Here is a 17,860-nt window from a genome sequence, read left to right as displayed (position 1 = left end):
ATTTTTTTCTATTTAATAATATTTATTTCAAACTTGCAAGTTGAGTTAAAAGTTATGGTAATAAATTCATTTTTTTTTTATTAAAACTTTCACTTTAAAGAACAAAAAGAAGTAGGTTCAAAATGATTACTTTTAACATATTAAAAATCAATAATAATTTGAAAATAATTAATTATAAAAATTATATAATATATAATTAAAATAATTACTAATCTGGATATAATTAAGGAAATAGGAGTTGATGTTGGGTTGGGTTGGTTACATTTTTAACTTTATAATGCTATAACTCATTGAAAAGTGTACGAATCAACACAATTTTTTTATGAGAAATAATATTTTTTAATAATCCCTTTTTCATTCGACATACTTTATCTTAATCAGGGTATTAATAAGAAACTAGCAGATAATGTAGCTTTTGTAATTATCCACCAATTTCTTAGAATTAAACACTATCTACTGATTTGCATCGAAGCGTTTCTTATGATAGTGATTTTAATCACTGTCAGATTAAATCTATACTGGACCCAACTATGCAACATCCCCACTATGCCGCGACCCCACTGTGCTGGGTTTTTTTTAATTAAACATTATATACAGATTTGCATTGAAGCGTTTTTAATGATAGTGATTTTAATCACTGTCAGATATCATCTATACTGGACCCTACTATGCCACGACCCCACTGTGCTACCGTTTTTTTTTTTTATGTCTGTTGCCACTTTTTCTCAGCTCTCACTGAACTGATTTCTTTCAACAATACGTCAAAATATCACAAATCGTATCTAGTTGAAGACATTACCCTCAAAAATTGAACAAATTTCGTTCGTTCCCCTAAATTGGGGAAATCTCCAAAAAAATTACAAATTTAAAAATCGTTCATTTTCTTTTTAAAACTGCCATAACTTTTTCAAAATTGAACAAATCAATATAATTTTCTTTTATACTAAAACCTTAGATATTTCCCTTTTATTTGATATCATTTTTTTGAAAATCTAACACGTACTCTGCTCATTGGGGGGGATTTAATATAGCAACATTTTTACAAAAACTAACTTTTTCAACTTAATTTTTGAAAATGTTCGGGAAATACTGCGTTATTTAAACATATGTCAAATTAAAGCTTATGTCATGTACAATAAAATTTTAAAAAAAATTTGTCCCGACAACCTATCTTTTATGCGCAAATGGCTACCGTATTAAAAATATGCTATTTTTGTGTTAAAATCGTGGGTTTTGTATTTTATATTATTTTAAAATATCTTATAAAGGCAATACACTGACTTTCATGAATATTTTATAATTTAATTGACAAATAATAAAGTTCATAAGACATAAGAAATTAAACTTTTTTTAATTTTTTAAAGTCGAAAAAGTAATTTATAAATTTAAGTCAGCTTAAATAACCAATTTTATTACGAGCGAGAACAACCAATAGTTGCCAAGTCGGTAACACTTGAATTTTTCATGCTTACGGTACGAGGTTCAAATCCGACTGTTGCTATTAATATTTTGCATTTTTTTGAGTTAGACTAATATTTTCAAATCATTTGATATTTATCTCATTTAGAATCAATAACTTCAATAAATTTAAAGGATCCTATCACTGTAGTCTCCCCTTGAGAAGAAATTTATATTCATGTTAATATTATTTTACTATGTGATTCTTTTTGTGGCTACGATTTATTTTGCTAACCCTCACTAGACCTAATTTTTTCAATGATACGTCAAATGATTCATTTAAGTTTATGATATTTAAGTTAATGATTAGTTTCAGTTATTACTCTTAAAAATCGAAAAAATATTCCTTATTCAAATAAAAAGTAGCTTAACCAGCTTTTTTCATACACACAATTAAAATCATTTATTTCTAATATTCTTAAAGTATTTATTGTCGAATTAGATTTGATATGATAAAAGTATTCAACTACAAAAGTAAATCATTTTTACTTTGTAATTTATTAAATTTTAACTCCATTTGTGTGTGCTACTACCAGTCTATAATTTTTTTGTAACATGTTGCTATATAAATCATACATTTTAAAAAAATATGATTTTTAGTTTCACCTGAGTTTAATGATGGATTATTGCAATTATAATCAAATTTTATAATACACTCAATTGAGTAATCTTTTTGACAACTTTTTTATTATTATTATTTTTTGATATATAATCATTAAAATTAATTAAATTCTGAATATTTCCATTGTAGAATCTTTTTAAACATTAAAAGTTAATTTGAAATGATTACTATAATTTTTATTTAAGTGATCTATTATGATAAAAATGTAAATAATATTGAGGTTTTCTGATAAATTTTCCTTAATTAGATATTATGAAATTCGCTGACCCCATATTATTCTTAACAATTCCATTTTTACTATTTAATGATGTCAATTTTAAACATGCAAATTGAGCTAAAATTTATGGTAATAAATTCATTTTTTAGCTTCGATGCGAAGCGGAGAAGGTATTAATTTTACTATGATGTCTTTTTTTTTTTTTTTTTTTTTTTTTTCTGTTGCCCCTTTTTTTTTATGTATACATTTGATTAATAAAAACACAACAATTTATCATAAACTTAATTAGTCGAGAAATAAAAAAATATTTTGAGAATTTTATATTTGGTATATTTTGTTCAATTTATTCATCTTGAAGAATTAGCTTCATTGCTAAGTTAAAAAGGTATAATGGTTTTGTAATGATATGTGTTTTTTTATGCCTGTTTTTAAAAATTCTCAGCTCTTATTNAAATCGCTAATTTTCGAAATTTTTTCACTTTTTTTTCTTAAAACTTCCATTACTTTTTGAAAAATCAACAAATCAACATAATTTTTTTTTATACTAAAACCTTAGATGTCTACCTTTCATTTGATATCATTTTTTTTGAAAATCTATCACTTAACCTGCTCATTGGGGGGGATTTAAAATGGCAACTTTTTTACAAAAATGAACATTTTCAACTTAATTTTTGAAAATGTTCCGGAAATACTGCGTCCTTTAAACATATATCAAATTAAAGTTTATTTTATGTACTATAAAATAAAAAAAAAAAATTTGTCCCGACACTTTTTTTTCTACATTTAAACGGCTACTGTAGTTAAAAAAACACTATTTTTGTGTTAAAATTTTCGATTTTCGATTTTAAATTTTCAACTTAAAAATGCTATAACTTTTTGAAAAATGTATATATCAGCACACATTTTTTTTTTCTAAATACTTTATAAGTATATCTTTCATTTGACATACTTTTTATTAAAATTAGACAATTTGCCCTTATATAGGGGGCGTTCAAAACTTAAAATATTGTAAAAAACATAGATCTTTTTCAATTGAACTTTTGAAAATGTTCCGGAAATACTGCGTCCTTTAAACATATATCAAATCAAAGGTTATGTTATATACTATCAAATGAAAAAAAAAAATTTGTCCCGACATCTTATCTTCTATGTGCAAATGGCTGTCGAAAATTTAAAAAAAAATGTAATGTTTGCGATAAAAATTACATTTTATCGGGATGTTTTTTGTACTTAAAACTGCCATAACTTTTTCAAAAATGAACAAATAAAAATAATATTTTTTTGTATTGAAACCTTAGATATTTCCCTTTCATTTGATATAATTTTTTTTGAAAATCTAACACTTATTCTGCTCATTGAGGGGATATAAAATAGTAACTTTTTTACAAAAAATAACTTTTTCAACTTAATTTTTGAAAATGTTCCGGAAATACTGCGTCCTTTAAACATATATAAAATTAAAGCTTATTTTATGTACTACAAAATGAAAAAAAAAAATTTGTCCCGACGACCTATCTTCTATACGCAAATAGCTACCATATTCAAAAATATACTATTTTTGTATGATAATTATGGGTTTTGTATTTTATTTTAATAGAAGTTAATGTTGATTTTACAATTATCCATCAATTTTTTTAAATTAAACAGTATCTACAGATTTGCATCGAAGCGTTTCTTATGATAGTGATTTTAATCACTGTCAGATTAAATCTATACTGGACCCTACTATGCAATGTCTCCACTATGCCGCGACCNTTAATTCTATACTGAACCCAACTATGCAATGTCTCCACTATGCCGCTACCCCACTGTGCTACCGTTTTTTTTTATTATAAACTTTCATTTTAAAGGACAAATATAAGTAGGTTAAAAATGATTACTTTTAACATATTAAAAATCAAAATCAATAATAATTTGAAATCAATTAATCAAAAGAATTAGACAATATATAATTAAGTGACCTCACTGTGCTGGGGTTTTATATCTTCGATGCAAAGCTGAGAAGGTATTAATTTTACTATGATTTATTATTTTTTTGTGTGTCTGTGAACGCTCAATCTCAGTTCTTGTTGGACCGATTTTGATGAACAATATGTCAAGAGATCACAATTCATATCTAGTCGAAGACATTATCCTCAAAAATTGAAAAAATCCCCTCGTTTCTCGTAAATGGGGGAAATCAACCAAAAAATTACAAATTTAAAAATCGCTAATTTTTTACATTTTTTTTACTTAAAACTGCCACAACTTTTTTAAAAATGACCAAATCAATATAAATTTTTTTTTATAAATACCTTAGGAATTTACTTATCATTTGTATATTTTTGTCAACAATTGACTCTTTACCAGACCATAGAAAGGATTTTAAAATGGCAACTTTTTTACAAAAAATTAATTTTTTGAATTTAATAAAACTTATGTAATAAACTTTAATTTGAAAAAAAAAATTTATTTCATGGTAAAAATGACTACCGTATGCAAAAATATGCTATTTTTGTGAAAAAAATCTTGATATATTTTACATTTTTTAACTTTATTTTGCTATAACTTTTAAAAAAATGCATAAATCAATTCTATTCTTGAATTTAATGATAAATACTTTATATATACCTCTTTCATTCGACGTAATTTTTAAAATCGGATCATATCTCTTAATACAAGGGGGTCAAAACTTTAAACATGCGTACTGAAACTAGGACATTTTCAATTTAATCTTTGAAAGTGTTCCGGTAATACTGAAACTATTATATATATATATATATATATCTTAAATTAAAGCTTATATAATGTACTTTAATTTGAAAAAAAAACTGACCTCTGGACTTGTCTACGTGGTGAAAATAGATACCGTATTCAAAAATAGCATATTTTTGTGTTAAAATTCTGGGTTTTGTATTTTATTTTATTTTAAAATGCCTTACAATGGGAGTACACAGATTTTCATAAATGTTACATAAATTTGCGACGTAGGGTTGCCGAGTCTGTAACGCTTGTGTCTTACGCGCTTGTGGCAAGGCATTTTTTTTTTAAATACTTTTTAAGTTAGAAAAAATGTTCAACTCATTTCATTATTATTTCATTAAGATTCAATATCTTCAATGAAGATCAAAGATCCCATCACTGTAGTCGCCCATCGTGAGAAGAAGTTTCTTATTCATATTACAATTATTTTACTATATGGTTTTTTTTTTAGACTATAATTTATTTTCTCAGTTATCACTTGATCTACTTTTTTCAACAATGCGTTAAATACGTTACAATTCGTATCTAGTTGAAGATATTACCCTCAAAAATTGAAAAAAAAAATTCTAATTTATCAATAAATTTAACAGTTACTTACCCCATGTTCTCTATATAGACAATTAAAATCATTCACTTCTAATATTTTTAAAGTATTTAATGTCGAATTTGATATGATAAAAGAAATCAACTACAAAAGTAAATAATTTTACTTTGTATAATATTAATTTTTTTACTCTATTTGTGTGTGCTATTACGAGTCTATAATATTCCAATTTTTTTGATAACATATTGCTATATAAATAATTTCTAAAAAAAATGATTGTTAGTTTTTCCTGAATTACAATGGATTTTACAATTATAATGAAAATATATAATACACTCTATTAAGTATATCTTTTTTATAATTTTATAATTTCTATAATTTAAAATTTTACTCAGTTATTAAATACTTGTTAAATTATTTACTTAATTGAAAATCTTTTCTTGCTCTGACGGACAATTCCTCATAGTAGAACAATCGTTAAGACGACGTTTTTTAAATAGTGTAGTACACTACCAAAATTTTATTTTGACATAGGTCACATTTTCCAAAACATTATCAAAAATTGAGTTGAACATTTCTTTTTACATGCATGGATGGTCTTTTTTAAACCTATCCTATTTTTAGAATTTTTAACGGATTTTTAGAAATAGCATACCAAAAGAAAGTTTATCGTCTCTAGTATACTTCATTTGTTTTTAATTAAATAAATAAAAAAAATAATTTAACTTATATTATTTTTGTAATCCAAAAGCCTAAGAATTATTTAAAAAATAAAGTGCAAAATATTTATTGAATCAAAAGTTAAAATTTAATAGAACATGCAATAGCCCTCCGTTTGTATAATATACACATTGAAATTATTAAATGTATACATTTGATGAAAATTTTGAATCCCTCTCTGTGAGCAGCTAAAGGGTCAAATTTATAAAAAAAAATATATGAAATAATAGGTAAAAGCATCATGCATCTATAAAAAAAAATTACATTGATTTGGTCATTTTTAAAAAAAGTCTTAAGTAAAAAAACTTGAAAAAATTTCAAAAATTAGCGATTTTTGTAATTTTTTTGGAGATCTCCCTAATTAAGGGGAACGAGGGAGATTTTTTTTAATTTTTTAGGGCAATGTCTTCGATTAGATACTATTTGTGATCTTTTGACGTATCGTTGAAAGAAATAGGCTCGGTGAAAGCTGAGAAAAAATGGTAATAGACAAAAAAAAAAACACATGGTAAAATTAATACCTTCTCAGCTTCGCATCGAATTAAAACACTAGATATAACGTACCTGTTAAGGATTTCTAACAAAGAATATCTAATATATTTAATAAGATAATATAGAATAAATATTCAGTTTATCGAATAGTAAGTACCTTTTTGTTATTTATGTACCATACAAGTTGCGGTTGAAGTGGTAATGCATGATTTAGCGTACAATTAGCATTGACTATTTCTCCGACAATATATTCGGATTGAAGACCACTTATTTGTGGACTTTCAGGTAGCGCTGTAAAGTAAATTAACAAATAAAATTATTTAGAAATATAAAATAGTTAAAAGCAGAAGTAAAAAAAATACATAAGGCTACTTTAAGTTCAATTTAACTACGGCTTATAACTAACCGACAGTCAACATATCTCTTTCTTGAGCAACAGTTTGAAACGACGGTGCTTCCGCTGATACTTCACATCTATAAGAACCGCTGCTCGACAACTGTAAGGAGTCTAGTACAACTTCATTAGAATTTGATTTATCAATCTAAATCATTAAACAAAATTAAAATTTATCAAGACGTATCGTTAACCGTTATGACTTTGAGTTAGACAACAATGATATTATTTAGCCTAATCATCACGCCGGTTTAAAAATAAAACTAAATACTTCATAAAATATTCTGATTAAAATATTTGATAAAACGAACTTATTTAGCGTCTTTATAATTCAATCAATGTACTTCACTTTTATTAGAAAAAAAAATTGAAATAAATATTATAATTTTTATTAATTATAAAATCTTCAAAAATGTTAAGTGTTATAACGTTTAATTGATTGATTAGATTTTGGAAAAAACATATTGTTTATTCAACCTTTAGATTCCTTTAATTAAAACTTATTCTCTATGTAGCTAAGAATATTGGTTAAAAAACCAAATATACATTTTAAAATTAAGTTGGATTAAAAGTCCAAGTTTGCATTTTTCCAAATGGTAGTTCAATCTTCTCTTAATAATGTAAGAAGTTTATTAACAATATCTATTCGACAACTAAAATAGAAACGTTGATTTGTTACAAGTTTTTTTCCGAGTACTATCGATATCACGATAATAATAGACTATAATATAGTATATATTATATGCTGCACCGTTTATCAAACTTTAAAATCGACCAATATTGTTAAGTATTTATCAAATTTTAATACGAAAAAAAATATTCTCAAGTGAAATAAGACTCTGTACTGTGTTGTCGGCAACATACAACTTTTAAAATAACAAATTTATCAGTTTATATATCTTATACGGATAGTGTGAGATATATTGTTATGTGTATGTATAGTTTGAAACGTACACTGCACATACACTTTGTAATCTATTTGAGTAATTAAAAATAAACATCTATGTTTACTGATCTTTGAACATTCAAGTGTAGCATTCACTTCTTAAGTTATTGTAATTATTATCCAACTACAAAGTGCTCTTTGCGCAGAACGAAATATTGTAGGATGTATTTTCCAAGAACTATCTCAATAAAATTCTGAAGTTATTATTAAAATACAAACTATTCTAAATGCCATTATTCATTTGTAAATGCTATTAATAAAAGTGTTATTAAAAAGCTACTAACCTTTATGTGGGCATAGTATTAAAAACATATTACCATAACTTTATATTTTAATTGTATTCACTTAAGCTGTAGCGAAATTTACTAGAATCGAGGACACTGTTTGCCAAAACAAATTTACAAGGTAAGAAGACCAATATGTTTTCTTGATTTTGCATAGCTTAATATTATGCAAAGTCAAGCAAACATCAAATTACTTAATAGTTTAAACAATTATTAGATTTGTCAAGAATTATTATTTATTTTAAGCTTACTTTATTTTATTATTAAGTGACATAATTTAATATGAAATGAGTCAATTAGTTTTCGCACATATTCTTGCGTCAAAGTTAAGTTATTTGAATATTAAACAGTTTACGTTAATGCTAATGCACGCTTGAGTTTTCTGTCAAATGAGATAAAATGTGAACGCTTCGCTTTTTGTTTAAAATCAATTATATAAATGAATTCGAGATATATGACTTAAGTTATTTTATAGAAAAAGATAGTATTCTGTAAGATAGTTGTATATTTTTTATGACTAGTTTATAGTTTATAGTTTTAAGGTACACGTATTATGTATGCGAAACACAATTAAAATAATAATTAATTATTAATGTAATATAATAGAATACGAAAATACAAATGACATAAATATCCCGAGAAAAATTGCAATATTTCATTAAGTTTCTAAATGAAATAGCTAGTAAAAAAATGTTCGTTATTCAGAAGACGACAAATGATAATGAAGATTCGGATATAAGATTCAACAAGCACCGGATAAAACATACTATACAATATATTGAATAACAAGGTAGTCACCGTCACTAACCCGTTCTTTAGCGGGGTCCATGTTCTAACACAATGACTTCCAACAACGTCTACGATGACAAATTTCTATCAAACTATTAAAGACTGCGATGTTAGACTGTTGGTTTTAAAATTTAAACCATTAATCATTATGTTTGTATTGTAATAACTAGTTACCGAATAGAGATTATACCGGCGCGTTAATAATTCCTCCTACACGATTATGATATGCCAATAAATACTCAACTTTGGCTTTAGTTTACGAGGAGTTTATCGTTTTATAATATCCGCCGGCTTCCGAGTTGATTTCGACACAGTGAATCGCACTCGGAAACAAAATAACTTGACGCAATCGCCGAGTGTTCAGTGACGCTGCTCATATAACTGTATATTAGACGAGTAAAACAATGATACGATACAGTAAATCAGCCGAGAATGTCCGGCCGTGTGCGTGTATAGGACGCGTGTATTTCTAACTGTGATCCTCGAAATTGCACCACAAGGGTTTTATGAGGATATAAAGTCAAATGTAATTACGAAGGAGCAAACCGAATATTGCCACCGACAATTTCCGTTCCAGTTTATTATTCCAATATACTGTCGTCTTTATTTCAGCGTTTTTAATGTGCGTACGATCGCAGCCGTTGTCTCGATAAAAAGCGCCCATACAAATCACGGCGTTTTGCTGTAAACTAGTACACAATACTGCGCGTACCTGAGTCGTACGGGGGGCGGGGGGAACTCGTTATTGTACAGAAAATAACCGAACGAACCTTTTCGATTAACGCGTTCGGCGGAGTAATGTGAAATAATGTGCCGGCACTCCAAGTATCATTGGACGTGCCATCAAACGCGTAGACGTGTCCCTGGGAGGGTAATAACGCAATGTAAATAATGCCGACGTCTCAATAATACACCTCTACACATATTATGCATTTCTTAGCGAACACTAGGCAAATTGTACACACCGAGTGAATTTGTCATCGTCTTGGCTCGCGGATATAACAGCAACAGCATAAGGAGACACGTTTGTGGCGTACGAGGTCATTTTACAGTGTCGTAACAAATGACATACACACACACACTCGATCATATACATAAACCGATGCGGGAAATCGTCCAACGATGATGATGATATTTACATTTACTTCGGACCCCGCCGAATAGGTATAAAAATATTCCGTCTGAATATTTCATTACTACACCACCGAACGGCAACCCTAAGTAATTTGTCGTTTTACCTCATATACGCTAAGCCATTACTGCGCACACACTCACACAAGCACACATTTCATTCCTTGGAGGACTCACCGACAATATATATTCGTATTTCCTAAGCGCGACTACCGTAATAAAATATTTCGGAATTTCATCCAAGAAAGCCGCTCCTAATGCTCTTAAAGTATGGCACGAGGGTAAAATGTTTTTTCACCTGAATTCTGCAGCCTCTAACAATATATACACTGCAATTTCATAGGCATCAATCAGCCGTCGTCTGTTCATCAGGACCGTGTACCTGACTCGGAGTACGAGCAAAAAGCCTTTTGTTTAACAATTTTATATATAATTTTTTGTTCTAATTCAAAGTTTGCACGGTGTTGCAGTGATTTGCAAACAATAACTGCAAATATTCTTCAAATGAACTTATGGAATGTTTATTGTCCGAACGTGCGTTAGGATTTCATCTATCAGGGAAACGATTTAACTCGTCTAAATCTATTATTATTTATAACAAAAGTATAGATATACTAAAACATATTTCCAACAGTAAAGTCTAATAAAAAATATTTTAATTAAGTGTTACTACAATGTTTTTTTTTTATAAAAAAAAAATATATATTTAACAAATTCCAATTTTTTTTCTACCATTTTTAACTACTTCGACAACACTTTTACGGTGGTAACATAATAACACTGTATCTCATTTCAATATTCTATCTTTAATGAAGTGTGAATATTGTATAATAAATCGTTCATTGTAATCGTTGTTAATGAGTACGGGATAATAATAATCCTAAATATCAAATACCAGATAGTCATCCTAAATTACACTGTAGCTAAGTCAACGTCATACCATACTGCTGTACCGAATTTTAATAAAATATCTCGTTTATTGTATAAATTTATATAGTATATTACATAGAAATCTGGACAATTATACGGCAACATAATAAACATACAACAAATGTTACATACACCACAAACTCTTTCAGTACATATACATACGGTTATAATACAACGAGAACAGTTACTTTATTTATCAGTACGGTTTAGTTATTGAACCTATCATATTATGATAGGTTCAATTTTAAATTAAAAAACAGAATAAGTATCATTTGAAACATATACGTAAAAAACATAGTAGATCATCCGTCTAAAGTCAAAAGTTTTCATAAAAGGTCATTAATATAATACAAATGACATTTAATGAAAATACTTACTTCTTCAACTATGCGGAGAATACTTGACAAATAAAAATTCAATATTGCTAAAGTCATTAAATAAACGTCTCGCAGAGAATTGAACAGAAATAGCTAACGAAAGTGAAACTTCTCCTAATACCGTTTGATTTGTTTTAGTTCTTACTTAATAAACGGCCAAACTTAACCTCGCGATGACCAAATATATGTTTAAGCATTAAAATGTAATTATTTAAGATTCTAGGGGAATTGTCATTTTAAAGTTCTACTTAGAGTTGTTAAAAACTGTTTAAAACGTTTAAAATATCCATTAATATTCCCGCTGTAATTTTTTTAATTTTTTGTGTTAAAATACATTTAAAATATTTTTCTAAACAATGTAAATTTAAAACGTAACAACCCTACTTTTACTAGCCTACAGATTAAAATTCAAAACAAAATGTTTTCACGGTGGAATTTATCAAATTTTATTGTTCTTTCAAATAACAGACTTCAGATATTATTTGGTATTTTTAAAATTTTATATTTTATACACGCATTATCTACAGTAATATTTTCTGTACAAAAATTTCCTCGAATTTCACTACTATGCTTAATGATTTTTTTTAATACATCCTAAACAATGCAATTTTTTTATGGTTTGAAAATATAAAATAAAAAAATTTTCTCCTTGTATTTAAGATATTAGACTTAAATTCATGTCTCCAAAGAAATGTATTGCTTGTAGATAATCATTATCTATTTAAATGAAATACGACCACATAAACTGTACAATTCTATAATAAATTAATCTTCATACAAAACAGAAAGTACAATATATTAAAAGCAACAGGTTAGAAACAACCATAATGCTCGTTGAAATCATGTAAATACTTTCATTGTCGAATACAAAAACAAAATTATTCATTTAAAGTATTAATTTAGTATTTTTATATCGCAAAATAAACTATAATTGATTATAAAGAATTTTTCAACTTTAAAATAACTGTATCACATGGTGAAATTTTTTTACATAAAAGAATTAACTAAAAAAAAATGTTTACAGCAATAGATTAATCTAGTTTTTCCATTAAATACCATAATTTATAACCATTAAATAAAAAGTTAGAGAACTCAACGTCAAACTGATGATTAAAGCCAAAAAAATATTGCATGAGTAAAATACTCACACAATATGTGTGGAACGACAAATTATATTTTGAGAAATTTAGCAGGAAAACACAGAGTCATTTAAGCATATTTAATTTTTTTTTAATTTCATCTAATAGAATGCTTTTTTTCTATAAGCATTTAATATTAATGCTTGTAAGGATACCCAAAGTACATTCTGCTAATTAAATTATAAATATTACAAATTAAAAATATTATTTCCAGGGAAAGTATATTATGTATAGTATACATAATATAATATTACATATAAATATATATAAAGTATACATTGTATGCTTTAGTTTATTGTTTTATCTTACTATAATGAATTTTTATTTTTTTATTCAATATCGCCTAGAATGTTTTGTGAATATAAATGAATTTTTAAATCGTTTAGGTAATAATAAATTTGTTATAAAATAAAAAAAAAAATAGGTAATTATTATCCATTATTGTAGTTTATCTTAGTAATTTATTTTTTATTTAAGCTTATAATGTAATATTTTGATTAATTTTAACACTTACTTAATATATTAATAATCATTTAAAGGTGGAATTAATTATATATAGTTTTCTAAATTTTAGGGGGCTAATTTCATATTTAGGAGCTTAGCCCCTTAAGTTTAATTCTGTCTATCACTTGCAATCTCTATGGCATTTTAAAAACTAAATTATAGTTTAAATTAATTAAAGCTTATTGGGGCTAAGTGATCAAGTACAAGAATTTAAAAAAAAAACTATTAATTTTTCCCATAAGAAAATATTGACAACAATGCGCAACTAGACTTATCCCACCAGACGATGAACAAAAAAAGATTAAACAATATTACACAATATATACTATATTTAAATTATAACAAAAAACATTTATTTTTTATATACTCACGTCTATGTGAATTCCCTTTTGTTCAAAAACTTGTATCTCTGGTTTACTTTTTGGAAGATATCTGAAAAATTCATCACCATCTTTGTACCATTTGACAGAATATAAAGTTTCACCTTCCAAATCATAGATGCAAGTCAATGTTGTGCTACTACCCAACAATGTATGGTTGTTAATTCGTACGTCTAACAATTTCAAGCCATCAACCAAACATCCTATAAGCAAAAATCAATTTTATTGGAATTTTCAAGTTTTTAATAGAATAAATTCATTAATTATAATTGTTTAATCTAACCATCCAATTATCAACCAGAAGCCTATAATGTAAGCTGGCGTTTATCAAAATACAAATCAAAATTCATTCTGGTGTATACTAGAAGATAAAAGTGTAGAGGTACCCTGTTGCCTTCGGTACTCTAAAATTTAGTTGGCAATGTAAAAAAAATATCTGTACAACGCAACGTTTACATTAATAATCAAGCACATATAATTTAAATTATACACATAAAATTTATTTGTTTAAGGGATAAACAAAAAAATACCTCTAAGTATACAGAAAATTTAATACAAATATATGTATATGCATTTTCAAGCTTCGGGCACAAGTAAATATGATTATTAAATAATGGAGTAAACTATCAATTAAAATAAATTTTTATACGTTCATTCGTACAAGAAATAAAACACAAGACAGACGTATAAAGAAAATACACATGCCTGTTTTCCTTAAACTTTTGATTAATTTTCAGAGTTCCCTTTATATAATTTTGCTACACAATACTACATTATTTGACTGCAGACCAATTACGCAAGTACGTTTTTGAGTGTACAGTTGGATCTTTTGATGAGAGTTTATTTCTATAGTAAGCTGATGTTCGAGTGTGTTTTCGAAGTTTTATTTGATGTCTTAATTTTGAGCCAATCAACACTCAACAGCTGCCATCTTCAGTTACACGCATCTCATTCATTTGTTGTAAGTGAGTCAAGAGTTAGAATATACACGTAAATAATTGAAATTTTAACAATTATATGTAGACAAACATATTTGCTTATTAATATTACAGCAATTAAAATATTTTAAGTTAAATTTGGTTATCTTAATATTTCTGAATCGAATATAAGGATCATATGTTTTTTCAAATCAAAATAATTTGATCATTAGATGTACACTATAAACAACCTGATAGAGACAAACAAATAAGGACATGTTGTTAAATGTTTCATTAACGAGCAAAGCCCGTGGCAGATATATTTACACTCTGAGGGGATCGTAAACAAAAAATTATGCCTTTCAAATTTTATGATTTAATTATTTTTATTTTATATCCTGTCACTTCTGTTTAGAAACGCCACTATAGTACGTGCAATTGTATGGTTGATAATGAGTTTCAGGTAGTTTTGTTAGTATCCAAAACATGACCACTGATTTAAATGTATCTTACTCTCATTTAATTAGAATATTTAATACCTATTGGTTAAAACTATGTAGGCACAAACGGATTGACGAAAATATTCGGAGCGATATGATGACTAGGAACTTAACCGGTATCCTGATGATCTAACCTACCGCTATACTAAATTTTTAATTTCAGCTTTTTTTCACGTTAAAATAAATTAAATCATAATGATGAAGTAGAACGTTGAATTCATTGATCAAAGGGTTTCGATGTCTTCTCTTTATTTTTATTTAATATGAAAACTATTTGAAATTATTAACCTAATTATTGAAAATTTGTTTGCAAATGAATAAGTGTGAATAACATTGAAATAAAAACACTTTTTGTGTTATCTTTTTTAGAAGAATTTTAGGCAAAAAGTTTGATTGTGTAAAATAATACAAACTAATTTAGTCCTTTTAAGTTTGTATTTGAGTATTTAAAATTAAGTTTGGATTATATCTTGTTCCTTTTTTATGTTCTATAATTGTATTCGCTTGACTAAATAGTTTCTATTTTAAATTACACATATAGGTTTAAAAACGTTGTTTTTAATTTTTTTTTTTTTACTATTCATTATAAATATGTAAAAATAATTTTTTTTTCTAATTGAAAAAATGTGTACTGTACAATTATTTAAAAAATATAAAAACATTAAACATTGAAACTAAATTTTAATACAGTAGAAATTTACCAATAATGAGGGTAAGTGACAATGAAACTATTTGATGCCTCTAATTCTAATAGAACGAGTTATATTATTATATTAAACATAATTTAAAAATAATAATAATACATTTTTCCATGAGTTCTAATTTAAGGTTTTAAATTTATGCTATTTGATGGTAATTTTGCTTTTAAAATGGCTCTGGAATTGTCAGACACCCATTTAAAATAAAAATATGCCAATAACTGTTCATACAAATTCGAATTTTTTAAATAATTAAAGAAAACATAATATATTTAGTATAATTATTCTAATTTCTAATAGATTATTAATATTTTACAACTAGCGTTTATCAACTGAAAAGTCCATTTCTAAAAATTACTATGTCGTAATGAAACCGATAAAGTTCATTACTTCAAAGCTGTGTGAGCGGATACATTTTAATTTATTATACTTCTTTATCTAAAATTAACATTTTTACATTATTATTACTGTCCATAACATTAATGATACAGTGATTAATAAGAAAATCTAATTCTCTTTTTGAAAGGACGCGACTGGCTCATCTAATCACATTTTATAAACTTCCAAAAGTTTCAAAAACTGATTTGATGTATAAAAAATCATTTTTTATATTTATTTTTATATTCATATATTTAATAATAGATATGTATATTAAATATTAAGTATTTCCTTTTTTCATATTGTCATAGCGTACAAATATTTCAAAGCAATACAAATATATGATCAGTATTATAAAACTTTTTAACGTATTCCTGCACCTTAAATTATTAGATATTACTTTAAAAATACACCATTTCACATGAAAATTAAGTAAATCCATTTATAAAACTGATTGTGATTTGTTTTAAATCAAAATTGTAATAATAAAAACTAAACAGTGGTCGATAGCAAGTATAACAAATATTTAGTGAAAATTGATTGTTAATAATATTTAATTTTCCCATAAATTTTGCATTTCATGTATATTTATAGGACGTTTAGAACGTCAATGTTGTGTTTCGAATTTGCCATTGTTTGTTCTGTGTTTCGCTCTTAAAAATTACAAATTACATAAAAACATTGTTTGCACAAGTCCCTGAAAACGTTAAGCGAACATGAGGATTCTCTTGTGATTTTTCCACATGTAATTTAATTGTAAAGTGCTTCACACGTAGATCCAAATACGATTGGATTTTATATTTTCACTAACGCTATAAACTACGTGTATGGAATACTGATAAACTAAAAGTAACGGGAAACAACTAATATTTAGCCATAACCTTTGAGAAGTGGCAAAAATGGTAACTCAATTTTTATTACCCGGCGAATACTTCAAGAAGCAAAAAACGATAAGAAAAAACCACACTTTAATACATGTTTGGGTTCTTAATAAGTAGTCTATTTTTTCGACCAACAAATTAAAAAGGAAAGTTGTGCATTTCTAAAACTATCACTAATGTTTATTTACACCGCGAAGACATTCGGATCAATTAAACTAATAAAAACTAGGAAATGAAAATAACTAATTGGTTAATAAATCGTTAATGTTATGTAAAATTGTTTAACAAAAAAATACAACTTATTAAAGCTAGTATATTATAACTCTTTTAATAAAATATTGCGAACATGTTGTTTTAGCTATTGTCAAAGCTAACAAAATTTTACAATGTTAGTATGTAATTTTATGAGCTCCCTGGAAAACTCTAGGGACTATATCACCTAAAATAATTTGAACGCCATTCACTATTCACAATTTGATACTGACTTTTATTTGAAACATTTCTCATGATCTGAATTCTCTACTTAAATCTCTCTATTCTTTTTTCCCCATTTATTGTTTTTTTTAGATTACTCTAAATTATTATTATTGACAACTATAACACAAATATTGTAGAAACACAATGTAACTACAAAATAAATACAATTTTGTATAGGTATGTATTACAATGGTCTTGTATTTATTTTTCAACATTACTTGAACAAATGACTCACGATGTACGACATTTATTTCAAACCCTTCTCTTTTTATTATTATTAAATTCTAGATTTAATAGATCCTCGTTTATATATTTTATAGCAATATCACAATTTACCCAT

General features: G+C 26.3%; 1 protein-coding gene across 1 annotated transcript; it reads right to left on the bottom strand.

Annotated features, from left to right (window-relative positions):
* Window positions 1–6,870: 6,870 nt before the first annotated feature.
* Window positions 6,871–17,860, bottom strand: LOC126906846 (uncharacterized). Its single transcript, XM_050687786.1, has 5 exons — window positions 17,857–17,860; window positions 13,661–13,872; window positions 7,202–7,337; window positions 6,953–7,086; window positions 6,871–6,894 (listed from the first exon to the last, which is right to left on the bottom strand). The coding sequence occupies exons 1-5, from the start codon at window positions 17,858–17,860 to the stop codon at window positions 6,871–6,873; spliced, it is 510 nt and encodes a 169-aa protein (XP_050543743.1).

The sequence above is a fragment of the Daktulosphaira vitifoliae genome, unplaced genomic scaffold (assembly GCF_025091365.1).
Source record: "Daktulosphaira vitifoliae isolate Bord-2020 unplaced genomic scaffold, ASM2509136v1 Scaffold_1, whole genome shotgun sequence".
NCBI lineage: Eukaryota > Metazoa > Arthropoda > Insecta > Hemiptera > Phylloxeridae > Daktulosphaira > Daktulosphaira vitifoliae.
This window is presented reverse-complemented; position numbering and strand designations above follow the sequence as displayed.